Genomic DNA, 18,040 nt, shown 5'->3' with positions numbered 1-18,040 from the left:
ATTCTATGAAAAATTATATTCTGTGGTCACTAGTGTTGATTTGTCTTGGGCTAACTCTTAAGATTTGGAATATTGGTTAAATCACTCACCTATTTCAGTTAACACTGGTCTAAACGAATACTATGCTGGGTCTGTGTTCATGTCCATAGTTGATAAGTTCTGAGGATATAATGTCCTATCGTATGGTGTTCCATAGATGGGCTGAGTGGTAATGTTTTATTAAATTCTGTACATTTTCACCTATATTAAGGATTGTTTTGATGAGGGAATATGTCCCATCTTTATCATAATGATTTGAGTCGTTATTGCAAAAAGCAGTAGTAAAGCTATAATATACTTGCCAGTGTGAGATTAATGATGCTCCTTATCCTAAATATACTGTATACAAGCAAGGACAGTTCATGGCGTATTGACTGTTCAGTTTATGGGCTCAAGAGCACCTAAGAATAAAGTGAACAGGATTTAAAGTAAACAGAAATGTATAGATCTACAACACGTGAATGAACATCTAGAGGACTAGTCCAAGCCTCCCATGTGTAGTAGTTAACTTACTTGTACATACACAGCATACTGTGTCTCTTCAGTTATAACATGAAACCAACCACAACAGTGGTTGTAGCAATTCAAAACCCGTTAATAAAATCAGAAACAAGTAGTTGCATATTGTTGATTGTAATCCTATTTGAGGCCAATCTGTGCAGCCATCTATAAGCAACCTATTCTGGTATATAAATCTATGCTGTACGCTTACCTTCAGAGGCATGTTATAATGCCCGTAATTCTCATCCTCAATGAAAGCTGCCCCGGCTGTCTGATTCTTGAGGCGCTTGGTATTTGAACAGTATTTGCTATGCCGGGTGTATCACGTAATGTCATCACGCGACCACGTTGTTGCAAGCGTTTAGATTGGCATCTGTCAGTTTGGTCGAGTGGGCACCATTTTGGTGAAGGCTTGTTGATGAACATATTGTGAGAATTAACAATAAAGTGATGTAATAGAGTTAAAGTTAATGGTTTATTTCTACTAGGCTAGTGAATTATGAGAGTCCCTTATTATCGAACTAAGTATCTTGCCCAAAATGTTTAAAGTACCATACCATACCCGGTTTATTACAGGTACATTCTTACGGTGAAATTGTCACATGACAGGTTTCAGGTTATCGCAATACGTGTGTGTTGGAATCACTATGCTTACTACATGCGTGTCTTTAGTGGAAGCCATCTTTGATATGTTCCCTGATGTGATTAACAAGTTTGTTTTGGGCGATTTCGTTTTTTAAAATTAAAAACATGTATCCTTATTTCTTAATCTCTATACATAAATGAATGGAACTACAGCACATACGATAGTTTGGAGTGATAATAGGTCATAGTGTACTGTTAATAAAGTATCCTGTGGGCAGGTTATATTCTAGTGCACATCAAAATGTACTCTACCCTCAGTTATCATGCACACAGTACACCATAATTACCAAGACTTAATCATCACTCGCAAATTGCTAGCGTATATTTTGACATGTTTCAGAGTCACAATCCTGACGCAGAGACAAAGGGGCACCTTGACAGTCGCTCCCACCTCGGATGTCGAAACAGGTCCCAAACAGTCCCCAAAAAAATGTAACAGTAGCATCCCCAGTACAATCTGGGTAGGTCAGACTGGTGAAGTCGGGCATCACAAAGGTATAACAAAAAGTTCATAGTACTCGGAACTTACGCAGAAAAGGGATATTTTACCTAACCAAAATACACAAGACGATGCAGGGTGCCATGTACTTGAGACCTTTGGACTGATCATCAAGTTAAACATGAACCACTTTTCCAAACAGCGTTTGGCGATCAAATGGCTTGATTTGCCAGAGAGACACTAGGCTGACATCGAAAATGAAACAATCAACCTCTTTTATGGCCAATCCTATTGATGCTAGCCTACGTGTTATTTCAGAATTATTATGCTCGTCATTGTTAGGCCAGAAGTCCATTTTTGGTTTTCTGGCATCTCACTTTATGGGGCCCCTACTCCTTTTGCCCCCCCCCCCCCTACGACCTATGTTGTGGTGGTCGGGGGGGTTAATGTACTATGGTGGTCTGGGGGACATCTGCTGAAGTCCCTCCGTCATTACATAAATATTTTCTATGCTTAAGGTATCTGGTATTGGTTTCAGGGGGTACGATGGTGGCAGCTAATCTTCAGTTTTTGGCTTCACCAGGGGTGCAAGCAGAGTTACTGCAATAGTAGCCCAATTTGTCTTTTTGGGAGTCATTGGGGTACCAATTGGTCTTTTTAAATCCTCTTTTCTGCCATTTGTTTAGGGTCTTCCTTTGCTCAGGGAAACCATGTGGCAGGACTTAAAATGGATGTTCTGGCCACATGGACTCTGAGCCCAAGATGGCAGCCTTTATGGTTGTTTGGACTGGTTTAGACTAGTTCTGGTTTTGGGTAGGCCAGTATACTTCCTAGTGGGATGGCTTTTGAGGTCAACCTGATTGACTGGTCAGCAAAACCTCAGTTTTAGATTCCTGGATCCGATTGGTGGACTGGCAGACGCCGGCCCCTGCGAGTCAAGGATTATATATATAGGGGAAACCCTGTTCCTGAGCTCAGAGCTAACCTGCTTGAGGATTGTCAAATGTTTTCATGCCATTGCTGCATTCTTAGGTTCTCTTATGGCCAGACTGGCTGGATGCAGTGGCTTGGGCATAGCTCTGGTTTGGATCCTTGGCTACTGGGTGCCCTTCCCGAGAATTCCTCCAGTTCCTCTGCTGGGTCCACGCCCTCCTTCCTAGGGCTATTTGATTGCATTTTACCAACTTTTCCCACCATGGTATACCAACTTAATTTATTTCGGAAGTTGGCACCGTCTGGAAAATAGTTGGGACTCAACAAGCCCACCAAAACTGCTGCTGCAGAGGCTGTTTATGTTGGTGTACTGACCACGTTTGCCTGCTGAGATACCCGGATCTGCTGTGTGCAGGTTCCTCTGTCCTCCTAGAGCCATCTCCGTCGCAGATTCCACTTTTGGCTGGTGGGTCCCACTCCACTGGAGGACTACTGTTCTTTTGCACCTTGGGTTCATCATTGGCTCATGATGCCAATCCCGGTGTTAGGGAGTTTCACAAAAGTCCCCCAATAGTAAGATGTGTCAAGACTGTGTGTTAACACTTGGGACACAGATCTCCAACTCTTAGTATAGGCCTGAACCAAACACGTTTTGTTGGTAGCAATGGCTGGAGAGCTAGGCTTATTTTAGGAGGTTCCATGTGTTAATATCCCTGCAAAAATATTGCCATACAAGAATGGCACCTTTTTTGCAGCGATATTAAACGATGGAAGCTGTGGGGGACACCCCTGCAACCTCCGCTCCCATTTAATCCTAAAATTAACCCCATCAATAAGGTCGCCTATTGCCTTTCCAGACGATCATACATGAGATACATTACTCACCGTAATCGTATTTCTGATGCTTGTATCTGCTTAGATTCACATGCTGTGCATAGGCTGACATCTAGTGGAAGCTGCGGAGTATTACAGTTTGTTTTTCGAAACGCGAACATGGGCGTCGACACAGGGCGTGCCAGTAATACTATCCCTAGTGTGACGTCCACTGTACCTATGATCCCTCATGCGTCTAGGACCCTCAGATTGTATTTTTTCTGACATGAGGTAGCATGAGGAGTAGCATGAGTACAGATAATCCAAGCAGATAGATAAGACTACAAGCATCCATGTGCCTTCTCTCAAAGGGGAATAAGGGCGGCTCGCATGTGAATCTAAGCAGATACAAGCACCAGAAATATGATTACGGTGAGTAATGTATCTCTTCTGAGGCTTGTGGAATCTGCTTAGATCAAATGCTGTGCATAGATTAGCGAGCAGTGTTAGAAGGAGGTGGGATGTGAGAAGGGTCATGAGCAAATAAATGTCTTAGAACAGCTTGTCCCACTTGAGTATCTGTCTTGGAATGGGTGTCAATGCAGTAGTGCTGAGTAAAGGTGTAAATAGAGCTCCAAGTAGCTGCTTTGCAAATGGTGTCAAGGGGTACATTTGCAATGAAAGCCAGAGTGGCCCCAATGCCTCTTGTAGAGTGGGCTCTTGGCGTGAAAGGCAAAGTTTTTTCAGAAAGGGAGTAACACAGCTGGATACAGTTAACAATCCACTTAGAGATGGACCCTTTAGAGACGCGATCCCCCCCTTTGCCTGTAGCTACGGAGACAAACAGTTGGTCTGTTTTCCTTAGCGGTCTGGTTTTGTTTACTTAGTATAGGACCGCCCTATGCACATCTAGAGTGTGTAGTTTCACCTCAGCCGAGCTTTGTGGGTCTTGGAAGAAAGCCGGAAGCTCGATGGACTGGTTCACGTGGAATCTAGAAATAAACTTAGGTGAGAACCTAGGATGTGTACGTAAAACCAGTTTATCTTTATGAACTGTAAAGAAAGGATCCTGCACTGACAGAGCCCGAATTTCACTGACCCTTCTTATCGATGTTATAGCTACTAAGAAGGCTGTCTTATAAGTCAGGTGTTTGAGACTGCTTTTATGCATGGGTTCGAATGGGGGAGCCCATGAGTTTAGCTAGCACCACATTAAGGTCCCATCCTGGTGGTGGGTTTGAAATTGGAGGGTGAAGTCTCTTTACTCCTTCCATGAAGGCTTTAACCACTGGTACTTTCCACCATGACAGCTTGGAATGGGAGGTGGTGTATGCTGACAGCTGCCAGGTGTACCTTTAGTGAGTTAAAAACCAACCCTGCGTCCAGCAGGTGGAGCATGTATGTGACAATTGTGGAAGGAGTGCAATCAACAGGGTTGATTTGCTTATTCTGGCACCAGATCACGAATCTTCTCCATTTGTCAAAGTAGCAGTGCCTCGGGTTTGGCTTCCTAGACTCTTTTAGGATGCTCATGCATCTCTGCGGCAAATTGAGATGTCCAAACTCTATGACCTCAGGAGCCATGCTGCCAGGTTAATTGAGTTGGGTTGAGGATGCACTTTCTGACCCTGGTGCTGGGACAGTAGGTTCTACCAGCCTGGGAGTTTGACGGGTTCGCACACCGCTAGTCTGCTCAAGTGTGGGAACCACGGTTGTCTCGCCCACATGGGAGCAACCAGGACGAGCGTCATCGATTCTCTGTTCATCTTGTTGACCACCTTCCTGATGAGGAGTTGGTGGAAAAGCGTACGCAAACATCCCTGACCAGTTCACCCACAGGGTGTTCCCCTGTGAGTCTGGTTGGGGGAACCTGGATGCCAATCCTGGGCACTGTTTTCGCTTGTGTCGAATAGGTCTATAGTGGGGGACACATGACCGGAGGATAATTTTGTAAGTCCTGCCAAATGCCTTTTTACCACTGGATTGGAAGAGGAGAAAATGTGGGCTCCTGAATTTTTTTAGGCCCCTATGGCCACCAGATACGTACCGCAGGTGTCCACTTGCACACCTGAGTGAGCCAGATGCGCCAAGAAGGATAACACATCATCCAGTGAGCAAGCCAGTGGATGAATCTTGTTGTCTTGGTCCAGTGCCAGAACCTGGTCCACTTGCTCCTGTATTGACTCCTGGTGGAGTCGCTTCTTACCCCCTGTATGATGGCCAGGTTGTCCTGTAATAAGTAGGTGCTTCAGGGTGACCTGTTCAGGAACCAAGCTGCCAGGACTAACTTCTGTGGAGCGGGGTGAACCACTGTGCCCTCTTGCTGGGAGAGTAAGTTGGCTGGACCCAGCGGGAGGTGTACTGGAGGTTGGGCCGAGAGTCTGAGGAACTCTGAGAACCAAGGTCTTGCCGGCCACCATGGAGCTATGAAGAGGAGTGGGAGGTTCCATGACTCCCTGATCCTGCAGATGACCCTGTGAATCAGCAGAGTGGGGGGAAAACGCATATGGATTCATACCATTCCATGTGATCTGCAACGCGTCCCCCAGCGAGCCTCTGCCTTGTCCAAGCCAGGATGCAAACTTAGGGTACCTCCTGCTATTCATGGTGGCGAATATGTCTACCTGAGGGCGACCCCACTTGTCGAAGAATCCCCTCAGGACCGATTTGTTCAACTGCCACTCGTAGTTGTCGATCCCCAGCCTGCTGAGCGCCTGTCCGCCTTCATGTTGGATTCCCCTGGCAGGTAGACTACCGATAAGTAAATGTTGGACAGTGCCCACTCCCAAACGTCGATGGACAAGCGGCAGAGTGGAGGGGACATGGTACCGCCCTGCTTGGTGATATAATACATGCAAGGGACGCCGTCTGTCTGGATGCAGAAAGACCTGCTGCTGATCCTGGGGAGGAACGCTTTGAGGGTAAGCCAGATGGCCAGTTTATGTGTTCCAGCTGCTCCGGTCGTGGCTATACACCATGGACACCGTGGTTGTCCAGTGTAACGCCCTCTTCCCCCCCCCCCCCATCCCTCCAGGGACGAGTCCGTGGTAATGCCCGTTCAGGCAGAGGGCTGCCTGAACAGTCTGCCTACTACCAGGTTGGTCTCTGCACTCCACAACTCAAGTCTGAGTGCAGGTGCTATGATATGCAGACTAGTGCTGCCTGGAGCCCGTCTCTGGCTCCAAGAGGCTGAGAAATGCAGCTGCAGCCTCCACATCATGAGGGTTCTGTATGGCACAGCCAGGAGACAAGCCACCTTTATGCCAAGCAAGTGCTGCTACCTCCATGCTGAGGTCACAGGTCTGCTGAGCAAATGCCTAGTGGCCTTCCTGATTACCATGATCTTGTCTGCAGACCATGGGGGGTGGGAGGGAGGGGAGGAGGGAGGAGGATCCTTTCCACCCTCGTACCCCAAATTAGCCCCAGCAATGTTAAGGACTGAGTGGGGAGTAACTGATTTCTTAAGGTTGACAGAGAACCCCAGATCGTACAGCATGTGCATAATTGCTGAAGTTGTGTGCTGTACAGCCTTGGGAGACTCCGCTCAGACTAGTCAGTCGTCGAGGTATGGATAAAGGTGATGGCCCTACACCCTGAGCAGAGCTGCCACCGTGTTTATTAACCTTGTAAAAACCCTTGGGGCTGAATTGAGACCAAAAGAGAGGACTTTGTATTGAAATGATATCCCACGATCCTGAACCTCAGGAAGGAACGATGGAGTTCCCAAATCGGGACATGCAGATAGCATTCTTCAGTTCCAGGGAGCACATCCATCTCCCCACACAGTGTCTCCACAATGAGTGCTGGAGTAACCATCTTGAACTTTTGAAGGGGTAGGGCAAGGTTCAAGGAAGAGAGGTCTAGAACAACCCTCAGGCCATCCTGGTTCTTTTTCTGAATGGCGACTATCCGGGAATAGAAGCCAATGCCTCGCTGTGAAGCTGGAACCTACTCCACCACCTGACGCGCAATAAGCAATCGGATTTCTGCAAAAAGAGTTGCCGTCCCAATCTGTGGGAGTGGCAGATAGGAAAGAGGAAATGGAGCAATTGGCAGACAAACCAGTGGAAACTACAGAGAGGATCCATGGATCTGTGAACCTCGCCAGCCAGGAATGGATATGAAGAGCAAGCCTAACCCCCACCAGGGACTTGTGGATCTGGATGACATTGTCACAGCTTTTTACCCCCAGAGACTGGTGCCTGGGAGGGGGACTGGAAAAACCCCTTGCAAGAGGATTTGTGCTGCTTGCTGTAACGCTCACCTGACTCCCACGGAGACGCTGGCCTGGTTCGCGCTGCTGTGACCTCTTTTAAGGTGATGCGCAGGGTTCGGAAGACGGAGTGGACCGGGCCCCCAAATTTGGTTTGTCTGGCTCGCAGAAGTATCCTTCTGTAGGCGAAAATAGGGGATTAACTGTCTGCGGGGTAATGCAATCGGCCTCCCAATTTCCCCTCTCACCCTCCTCGAAACCCTTCTGGGATTCCCTGTAGCGTTTCACCTTAGGGTCTGGAAGGACGAGCTCTCCCTCCTGCTTCTGATGCAGGGTCGCGTTGGTATCCAGTTACTTCACTGGATTTTTGGATTGGTGAGAACCAAACTTGCTTGGCTTCCAGGTAAGTTTTTTTGATAAGAGGTTCCCCTTGTGTCCATGCATTAATGTACTAATGCTAGTGTCTTTTTCCCCATAGGGGCCGGGGTACGGAATGCCGGGGAACAGGCACCGACCCGAGATGAGAGGTGAAATCCTTGTAGAAATCAGGTAAGTCTTTAATGAGCGTTTTTTGGTAATGTCTTTTCATTCGCTCATTAACGCTGATGTCTTTTTTTCCCCTTAGGGGCCGGGGTCCGGAAATGCCAGGATGCGGCGCGGACCCGAAATGAAGAGGGAATGAATCAACAGGTAAGTCTTAACAGAGTTTTAGCTTTCCTTATTCCCTTCTCTCTCTCACCTTTTGTTCTTGTCTTTTTCTCCCTAGGCGCTGGGGCGTGACAGCGAATCCGGATGATCGCTGCTGAACATGGAGGCGCCCTGTAAAGGTGAGTGGAATGCGGCGCTGCAGCGATTGACGCGATGAGCTTTTAAATAAAAGTCTTCCTTTTCAGGATTGTCGGCGAGATGTCTACGGGATACGGATTTAGCAGGTAAGGACTTTTCCTTCTTCAGTTCTCTTCTTCTCTTCCTTTGCAGGTGATCCAGGATGCTGGCAGGCGTGGCAGAAGTCAGGATGCAGGAGCAGACACGGTGAGCGTCCAGCTGCTAGATGCAGAACAACGCGAAGCACGTGTGGCTGTTCGGGTGGGGTTTAAATAGCCTTGGAAGAAGTTCCAGGTATGTATCCTTCCTCCAATCAGGTATGTATCCTTCCCCGACCACGCCCGGATGGTAAATTAGTCCCACAGGTAAAGTAGTTCCTTTCAGGCCTCAAGGAGGCCGGGATCCTGCAGCATGGTCTGCATCAGGTAAGTGCACCGAAGCACTCCCATAATGAGCCTGGCGCCTATGGCGCCAGGACTGACGTCTTTTATGAGCCTGGCGCCATAGGCGACAGGACACTGTCCAAAGGGCCCCTATATGGGGTTGCTGGGTCCTTCCTTGGGGACTGGATGCCCGCTTTCGGGGACGCAGGGCTTGAACCGGCTCCCCGGGAGCGGGCATCATGACACTTGCGCCTGTGCTGGCTAGGAGACTGGTCGGGCTGTCTAGCGTGTTGCACCTGAAAGCCCCTGAAGCCACCGAAGGTACGGTTTCTGTCCGAACATTGGTGACTTTGGCTGTAGGCCTTGAGTGCCGATTGTCAGGATTGACAAGGACTTTGCTGTTTGAGAGCTATTTTACTTTTTGTCAAGTTCCTCGTTCGTGGTCGAGTGAAACAATTCCCACCTCACCCCCTCAAATGGTAGGTCGAGAATGTGCTCCTGCACATCAGGGTCAGTGGCAATCCAGATAGCTCTACATGCTGTGTCAATGTGAGCCACTGTAGACTCCATGGTATCTTGGGCCACGATTTTGGCCTCTGCCAACCCAGCCCTGATGTAACGCTCACCTGATTCCCACGGAGGCGCTGACCCAAACTGGACTGCTACAGTTGCTTCTATGACTATGATGAGGCGTAGAACTCGGAAGACGCTCTGGGCAGGACCTCCGAATATTGACTGTCTGGCTTGTAAGGTGAGTTTTCTGCAGGTGGAAGAAAAAGGGGTAATTACAAGCTGGTTGGATAAGTTCTCCCACCAATCTTCTGCTTTTCCCACTTCTTGGTTCTCGACTGGTCTCCACGAACTCTCACCTTTGGTTTAGTAAAGCCGAGCTCTCCATCCTGCTTCTGGTGCAGGGGCGCGTGGAATCCAGTTACGTCACTGGATGATTTCAGTGTTTAGGCTCGGTGTCCTTTTGTGGCTTGTAATAGTCCTTCAGGTGCTGAGGAGCTGTTGGCGACACCACCACTGCTGTGCAAGAAGAGACTCGTGAGTATAGAAGAACTGAGGCCGCTTCTGAAGGAGCACCCTTTTATAATGTCCTTTTCTGTCTTTCAGGTGCCGAGATGCTGTGGGCGATGCTGCCGCTGTTGCACGTGCGGTGGCACGCAAGTATAACTGAATTGTGGCAGTTTCCAAATGGGCGCCTCTGATAATGTCTTTTCCTTCCTTTCAGGTGCCGAAATGCTGAGTGCGATGCTGCCGCTGCTGCGCGTGAAGAAGCGCGTAAATATTACTGAATTGTGGCCACTTCAAAATGGGCACCTCTAATAATGTCTTTTGTCTTTCAGGTGCTGGGATGCTGCCGAAGCGAAGGCCGCGGTTAACTCCGTTGTGATCACGGATGTATAAGGTAAGCAAGCGCAGCTGCGAGCGTGTTGCCCGTTTACTAACCTTATGTCTTTATTTGCAGGTTGTCGGAGACTGGACTCTTGTGGCTGAATTCTGGCGAGTAGATGTTCCGGTGCCTTTTCTTCATCCACAGGTTGCTGCTCGAGAAGCTGAGGGTGTGTCTGGACCTGGAATGCAGGAGCCGACTCGGTGAGCGTCCTGCTGCTGTTGCAGAATAACGCGAAGCACGTGAATTCTATCGGGCGTGGTTTAAATAGTGGAGAAGTGCTTTGTGCGTATTCTTCCTCCAGCCTCACCCAGGTAAGAAAAGAGTTCCAGTGTCAGAGGATTAGCATCAGCCCCACCCAGGTATGAAAAGAGTTCCTGTAACAGAGGATTGGTCCCTCCCAGCCAGTGGCTGGGACTTCACCCAGCTTGGATTGTTCTAGGTGAGTATGCAGCATGGTCTGCCACAGGTAAGTGCTCCCAATCACTACTGCACACTTTAAGAATATGAGCCCGGCGCCCTTGGCTCCGGGACTGTGGTTCCTTATGAGCCTGGCGCCAGAGGCGCCAGGACATGGTCCAAAGGGCCCCTTGTAGGGGTCTGCTGGAACCGGGGGTGTGGATGATGAGCCTGCTTCCGGGGATGCTGGGCCAGTCTTGGCTCCTCGGGAGTAGCACTCATGACACCTGAAGCGTGCCTGACTATGCGGTCTTCTTCCTAGAGCTCCCCACCCAATCTCCTGCCACATCTTTTGATTCATTGCTGCCAACATTGCATCAGCGTTGGCCTGGTGCAGATTAAGCGTGGTATTAGAACACATCTTTTTGCCGTAGGACTCCAGCAGCTTTTCCTCCTTCCCTAGGAGTGCTTGGGTGGGTGCAGAGGACGAAGACTACAGTTTGGAATAAAGTAAGGCCACAGCGATAACGGATGACTACGGTTAAGGGTGTACCGACAGAATGAGGGAGTCCCCTTCCGCCGACCTATACTTGGTATCCAGGCGTTTATTGGTAAACTGCGTGGAGTGCGGCTTCACCCATCCCTTCTTGGCCAGTGATTCTACATCTTTTTGCAGAGGGATGCCAGTTATTGTGGGAGGGCAGATGGTCAGCACCTCAGCCAGAACCCGCACTTCAGGTTGTGCAACTTGTGGTTGCGGCATACCCAGGTATTCTGCCACACCCGCCAGCCTCTTGTGGAAAGCCTTAGCTCACAAGTGAGCATCCAGATCATCGTCCTCATCCGTGTCCCCCGCTGTGTCTTGCAGGTCGGGAGCTACCAGAGGTGTGCTGGGTGCGGGCAGCTGTGCCATGCTGACTGGCAGCACCGGAGGCGGAGCCACTGTGACTGGTGTTAAGGAGGGAACCAAGGGCTGAACTGGAACTGGGGTCGGGACCACTGTCTGAGCCTGAGGTGGCACCGGAGGGAGCACATCTTTGATGACGCCCCTGAGGATGGTGCCCATTTAAGTTGATTTCATAAGGGTAAGGAACTTTTCGAAGTACCTGTCCTCGCATGCAGGGGAAGGGCCTGGGGTCGTAGGAGCCGGGCCCTGTGGCTGCTGAGGTCTTGGTTGTCCTTGTCGAACGAAGCTGGGAGCTGCGTATCCCCTATGTGATTGGGTATGACGTGGACCAGGTAACTGGCGTTGTCCAGTCCAGTCTAGACGTGCGTTCCATGCATGCGCTCCAGAAGGAGGAAGCTCCAGGTGAGTCGCCAGCTTGTCTGGCGTTCATTATGTCATGCCCCGCGCCATGCGCCTGCTGGGTGGTGCCTGAAGAGCCGGGCCCAGTCTCCGCCTATACACTTAAAAGCAAAGGCTCAGACCTTCCCTGCCGTCAGGTATCGTAGTGCCCTCGACCATGATGCCAGTAGTGCAACTGCTGCATATAGGCGACTCCTCGGGCGCAAGCCTGGTGTTAAAGCAGAGCCTCTCTGGGAGAACCATGGTGCTAGAGCCTTGCGGCCCCTCAGCGGTGGGACAGGAAGGATCTTGCAAACCCTCGGCCTGTTGGCCTGTAGCTCTGGGAATCTTAGGACCTGGAAGGGCCCTCCCACTTGGGCACTTCCCTGGGAAGGAGTCGCCCTTGCAAGGTGCAGAGGAGAACAGGGCACCTACACTGGGCCTGGTCTTCCTCCTCACGTATGTCTTGATGTCCTCTGGAGGTGATCTTTCGAACAGCTCCCTCCACCTGGCCAAATGATTCTTCAAAGCATGCAGGGTCAACACATCGAACGTAGAACAGCCCTCCCAGCTGTGGTCGGTGCCATAGCACCGGAGGCAGAGTGTGTGGGGATCTGACGTGGGGAAGGAGCCCTCGCAGGCCCGACACCTGCTGAAACCCGCCAGAGTACAGAGTATTGAGTGATAACTCGGTGCCCCATGGCATCAAACTTCTTCCCCTCACTGTCCGGGGGGTGGAGGCCGCCGGAGGAGGAGCCCGAAGACGACTTCTTGGCTGCTGCCGAAACCACAGAGTTCGGCAACGGTTGGGTCCGCAAGCGCTTGGGCACAGAGTCCCGCACCCTGTACTTCTCATTACAGTCCCTTTCCCTCGGGGCCTTGAAGGGTTCTTCATGCGGGCCAACCCCTCGTCCCAAATGTCATCCAGGAGTGGGAACGACAGGATGGTCTTCCTCTTGGCCTCGCAGCGCTGGTATAGCAAACCTTCTCCTCAGGAATGAGCTGGAAGAGCTCTGAAGCCCTGTAGATCATGGCGTGGAACGACCCCATCTAGTCAGGCGGCGAAGATCTGGGAAGTAGAGACGGGAGGACCCCAGCCCATCGTCGCCCGTTCCCATCATCGCTGTGTCCGGATCCGTGGGGGATGGGAGGGTAGATGGAGGCGAAGGGTGGCAAGGAGGTGAGGTGTGTAGGAATTCTATAACAATTTACAGGCCTTATAAAAAAGGCCCTCACAAAATATTCACAATGTTTAAGACGTCCACTCCTATCCTAGCCAGTGTCCAGGTGTGCTACAGGTAACCATAGTTGCACAGGTGTATATAATAGGGCAGTTCAAACACAACACAGGGGTCAACTGGTTCGACCCTACAACTGAATTTGTTTGAAAGTCAAAGTCTGCAGTATAGGAGCACAATGTGGGCAAGTAGTAGAAAGTGAAGACACCTCTAAGAAATGCAGCAGACTACGAGTCCTTGGTGTCTAAGAGGTCCCCGGATAGCACTCATATGTCCAGGCACAACCACCCAGGGAAAGGGAAGGATAGCTTTAGGGGGACTTTATATCTTAACACCTTTCTATGAGGAGAGGGAGAATTAAAGACATACAGGAAACCTGGGGCTCTAAACTCCAAACAGAAAGAAAGCCCCCTCAAAGGATAGAGGAATGTTGTGGACAAATAGGATCACTGTTTGACACTAAAGCAGATTTGAGGCTTCCTCCAAACAGTTAGGTAAGACACTAGCAGGTAACTCTAAAAGGGTAGAAAATAGCTGTAATTTTAATTCTATGAGTTGGGACGACCTCATGAGTAGCAGATGGGAGCAATAGACGCTTCGACCTCAAACATCAGTAGGCAAAGGCAGCATATCGCAGACAGACTTCAGGCACACCCTCCTCTGTAGTGAAGAATGAGAACAGCAAGGTGAAGTCCTTGCAGTGCAGGGAGGGTATTCATGAAACTTCCAGCCCCAAGGCTAGACGGCATCTCTGCAACGAGGAAGTCCCATCTCCAGAATGCAGAAAAATCCACCACTGCAACACTTATGAGTTGCCAGGACAGCAAGAACAAGCAGGACTTCAGATTTGCTAGTCCCACAAGTCCAAGTGAGGGAGGCGCCTCTTGCAGGCCTCCCAGTTGAGAAGGATGAGCTGAGCTTTGATTCACTGAGCCAAAGCTGGCCAGAGCAGCAGTCCTTCAATGTCCTGCTGTCGCTCCATCCCCACAGAATACTTGGCTCCAGTGGTCAAAAAAGAAATGGCTCTAGGCCCTCTGCTTGCATCATAAAATCAGGCTGGGGCAGGGGGTGACCACAGCCCTCCAATGGAAAGGAACTGAACCATTCAAACTGGCTGTGGATGTCCAATAGTAGACAGCCAGCAATCTCACATCTGACCAGCAACAGATCATCAATTTGGATGGAATCCCGATAGTGATTAGCCAGTTCCAACCAAATACATAAAGCACTGACGGGCATTCCTTTCAAGAACCCTGCTAAAGTGCACAGCCACATATGGTAGTTTCCAACCTGAAGGCAGGAAGATGGTCAAGAGTCTGAATAGATATCTAAGTCAGTTGCCCCATCTGGTTGATTTGTTCATCCCCACAACGTGCCACCTCTCTGTACAAGATACAAAAAAAATCGAGTAATATCTAGAATGAGTCTCCATCCAGGAGGCAGTGATCTGAACTACTCCTTGTAGTACATGAGAGGTGGAACGTGTGATTGGTTCTAGGTCGTGAGGTCACCAGAACTATTTCGCTTTGTTGTGGTACAAAAATAAGGAAACAGACACTTTTGTATACTAATCCCACAGTGTGATTAGTTTTTAAATGTGTGTCGGGCGTCCATGAAAATTGGCAAAGAGACGGCACCCATTCGGTTTGTTTTGATGCAAACAGTTTTTTTTAAATAAAAATCAATGAATTCTTAAACTGTTTAACAGATTTCTGGTCTATGTGCAGAGAATTTATTCAACCATAGCACAGCTCAAGGTTATTAAAAGCATGGAAAACAGATGGGTAGCGTGTGACCTTCTCTCTCTCAGATTACAATGCCTTTTCCCCCTCACGAGACAGGCCCGTGATAGCAAACAAGATGGTAAGCACCCATAGTATACTCTATACAACAAATAGGACTTAAAGGAACAGCCATTTTCAGTATATGGTAATCAAGAAGCCATGATCACTGTAAAAATAATGGTGCACAGTAGTGGCTTTGACACACTAGGTCTGGTTGGGCTTAAAGACAAGGGCCTCCCACTCTAGCAAGCCTGCAAATACCAGAGATTGCCATCACCACCACCACTTCTTACTTACCTGAAACAGTAGCTAAAGAATGTATAGTGCTGTAACCTTGTGTGGACATTCTTTTATTTGAACCATGAACTTGTTCTACTTTGTGTGCCCATCAAATCCCTCTTGAGAAGTGTGCCCTGGCTGCTCAGCCATAAGGACGCTTGGCCATATGTTATTAAGCACTTGCTTATATTAAGGCGTGACTTTGGAGCTTAAATATATGCCTAAGGAGATTCCAGCTGATAGGATGGGGGTAGGAATAGGGAATTCTGATGAGACTAAATATGTAATGCAGTGGCATGAGGGAAGACTGATTATTGTATGCTTTGAGGCAGTTGATGACGCAAACAAGTGCATCAAGGATGATGGATTCAAAGTAGGACAGATAGGATATTGCCTGGGAAACCATTGCATTTAATGGAATAAGTTGTCTGTGTTGCGTCTGATAGTTCTTATTCAGTTTATGAAATAGTAATGATGGTTGGGGTGTTTTGGTCACAATAATTCTGCATGCAGAACCATATTACAGCCCTGCAATAGGCCCAAAATGGAAAAGGGATTAACACTGAAATCAAGTAAGCTGGCTAACAAAGCTTATTGGGATGTAATGCCCACTTCACATAAATATTCGAAATGCACCGCCAAATGGGACTGAAAATCCTATTCCACACTGAAGCATATTTCAGTCTGAGGGTACTCCACAAGTGTAAAATATGTAATATATAAAAGAATGGTTATGTAACAAGTGTGCGTCAAATATACAAAAATTAAAAACCAGTAATTAATGGATTTGCTTCTCCAGACGAAATTAGCATTGCAACTCTGCAAAGGGATAGGAAGAATGTGCCCACAAATGTTCATACGTGAAGAACACAACATAGACCTCTTTAAAACCAAGGTGACTACTGATTATAAACAAAAAGACCATTGCAAAGTCTAGTTCAGAAGCTCTATACTAAAGGCAAACACAAGTTTGTACTTGACAAGCATCCATGGAAAAAACATTAGGTTTGAACATATGTCAAGCAATGTACCGAAATACATTCTGGGAAGTGTAGCATTGAAAAGGACAAATTCGCCCTGTTAAAAAATAAAATCATTGTTCATGCATCGAGCATAATAAGGGTTAAGTCACCACTGCACGCCCCAACCACAACAAGCCAGTAATTATGAGACTTTGGCTTACCATCTTTGCCAATGATGAAGGGTACATCAGGTGTCACAATCTCGTAGCTGCATATTTGGCTAAACTGGGGTGAGCAGTCGGCGTCCAAGGCCTCAACCTGCAAAATGCTGTCATACTTTTTGCCTTCAATAACTGTAGCCTTGTACGATTTCTCCTTGAACACTGGTGCATACTCGTTTACATCGTTCACCTGAATGTGGACCGTAGCTCTGTGGACACAGCAAAGACAAGTGTCTGATAAAACTGCCCACATTTTAAAGGCGAGAGAGACCCTGCAGAGTAAACTTTACATTTTTTAACAATACTGGTAGCGGTTTTGAACTATGTTTAAGCAATCTCCATTCACGAGTGGTGAACTCCAATGGGTCAACACCCAAGGAGAATGTACATGATACATTTTCTCATAACCACATGGCAGTGACTGGCTGACTAACGAAATTGCACAAGCACACTCCATTCAAATCTCCTAGAGTATTTAAAGATCGTTGAATAAAACAATCTTTCATATCCTCCATAAGAATCCTCCACTGCCACCCAATCAGCGTCAAACATTCAGGACAATCTGTGTTTGGTACAATCACTTGACTCAGCAAGTCTACTTGTACCTCTAACACATGGTTTTCTGGTTCCAAGTGACCTATGCAAGATTCAACTACCAGCCAGCTAAATAAACCTGGGGTACCTGCTTCTCTGTTAAGGGTGTTCAACTCTAGAAGAAGGTTCTGCTAAACAAATAACTCCTCCACAAACCCTTCCCGTTCCCCCACAACAGAAGCATTCGGTGTATCACTTTTTGGTTTTAGTTTAAACCATGTGAAAGAAAGGAATCTAAAGGCATGGGTCCCTTGCTAGCTGTACCACAAATAAGCTGCGGATCCGTGAGACAGCCCAAACAAGTCCCAAAAATGCTTGACCATCATGTGTTCCCATGCAGAAATGGCATGGCTTTGCATTTCAGCTTGACTGCTCCAATTGGCGAAATGACCATACATTATTTGCATATTGCTGGCCCCCTCCTCTTATGGCATATGCACAAACAGTGCTCCTGCTGAAATATTTGCATTCATTTTTAACATGAATTTAAATTGTGCTGATTAATAAACAGTTCGTTGTCTCAACGACATGGGCATGGTGTATCTATATTGCAAGTGTCCATTTTGAGTCCACAGAAAAAGGATCACTAAAAATAAAAACAATGACAAGGATCCGATTTAATGAAAAGCATAACAAGATTCCAATTCAAAAGGGACATGTTATTCTCTATGTTCTAGACACTACTACACATTTAAACAGATGTATGCTTTTGATATAATATGAAGTGTGCTCCCGACAGAATATTTGCATTCATTTTTAACATTATCTTAAAGGGTGCCATGAGTAACAGCAGCATACCTGGCAGCTGAGCGCTACATATCTGATGACACACGCTCCTTGTGCAACAAATCGACCAACCGTCTTCAATCACAACTAGTCCGCAAGGAGGCCCCGAAAAACGATACTTCTCTTATCACGCACCCACCCTGTTAAACTCTATCCCAGTATCAACTCGGAATGCCCTGTGAGGAATCGGACATAGGAGACAGGCAGAGGTAGTAAAATTCTTGTCATGCCCTTTATTCAAATAATAAAGGGGTTTAGAAAAATGGCTCACTAGCCCCAACACTATGAGGGGTTTCCCTACCTCA

General features: G+C 48.0%; 1 protein-coding gene across 4 annotated transcripts in view; it reads right to left on the bottom strand.

The window, feature by feature from the left end:
* Positions 1-18,040, bottom strand: part of CLSTN1 (calsyntenin 1) — an 842,090-nt gene that overhangs the window by 484,047 nt on the left and 340,003 nt on the right. For all 4 annotated transcript variants that reach the window (XM_069610016.1, XM_069610015.1, XM_069610017.1 and 1 more), the window contains one exon: positions 16,356-16,564. In XM_069610016.1, the coding sequence (XP_069466117.1) occupies positions 16,356-16,564 (209 nt within the window). The remainder of the gene's footprint in view (positions 1-16,355; positions 16,565-18,040) is intronic.

Source organism: Ambystoma mexicanum, chromosome 8, assembly GCF_040938575.1.
Source record: "Ambystoma mexicanum isolate Mex_15411 chromosome 8, UKY_AmexF1_1, whole genome shotgun sequence".
NCBI lineage: Eukaryota > Metazoa > Chordata > Amphibia > Caudata > Ambystomatidae > Ambystoma > Ambystoma mexicanum.
Note: the sequence above shows the minus strand (reverse complement) of the source record. Positions and strands in the feature narration are given on the sequence as shown.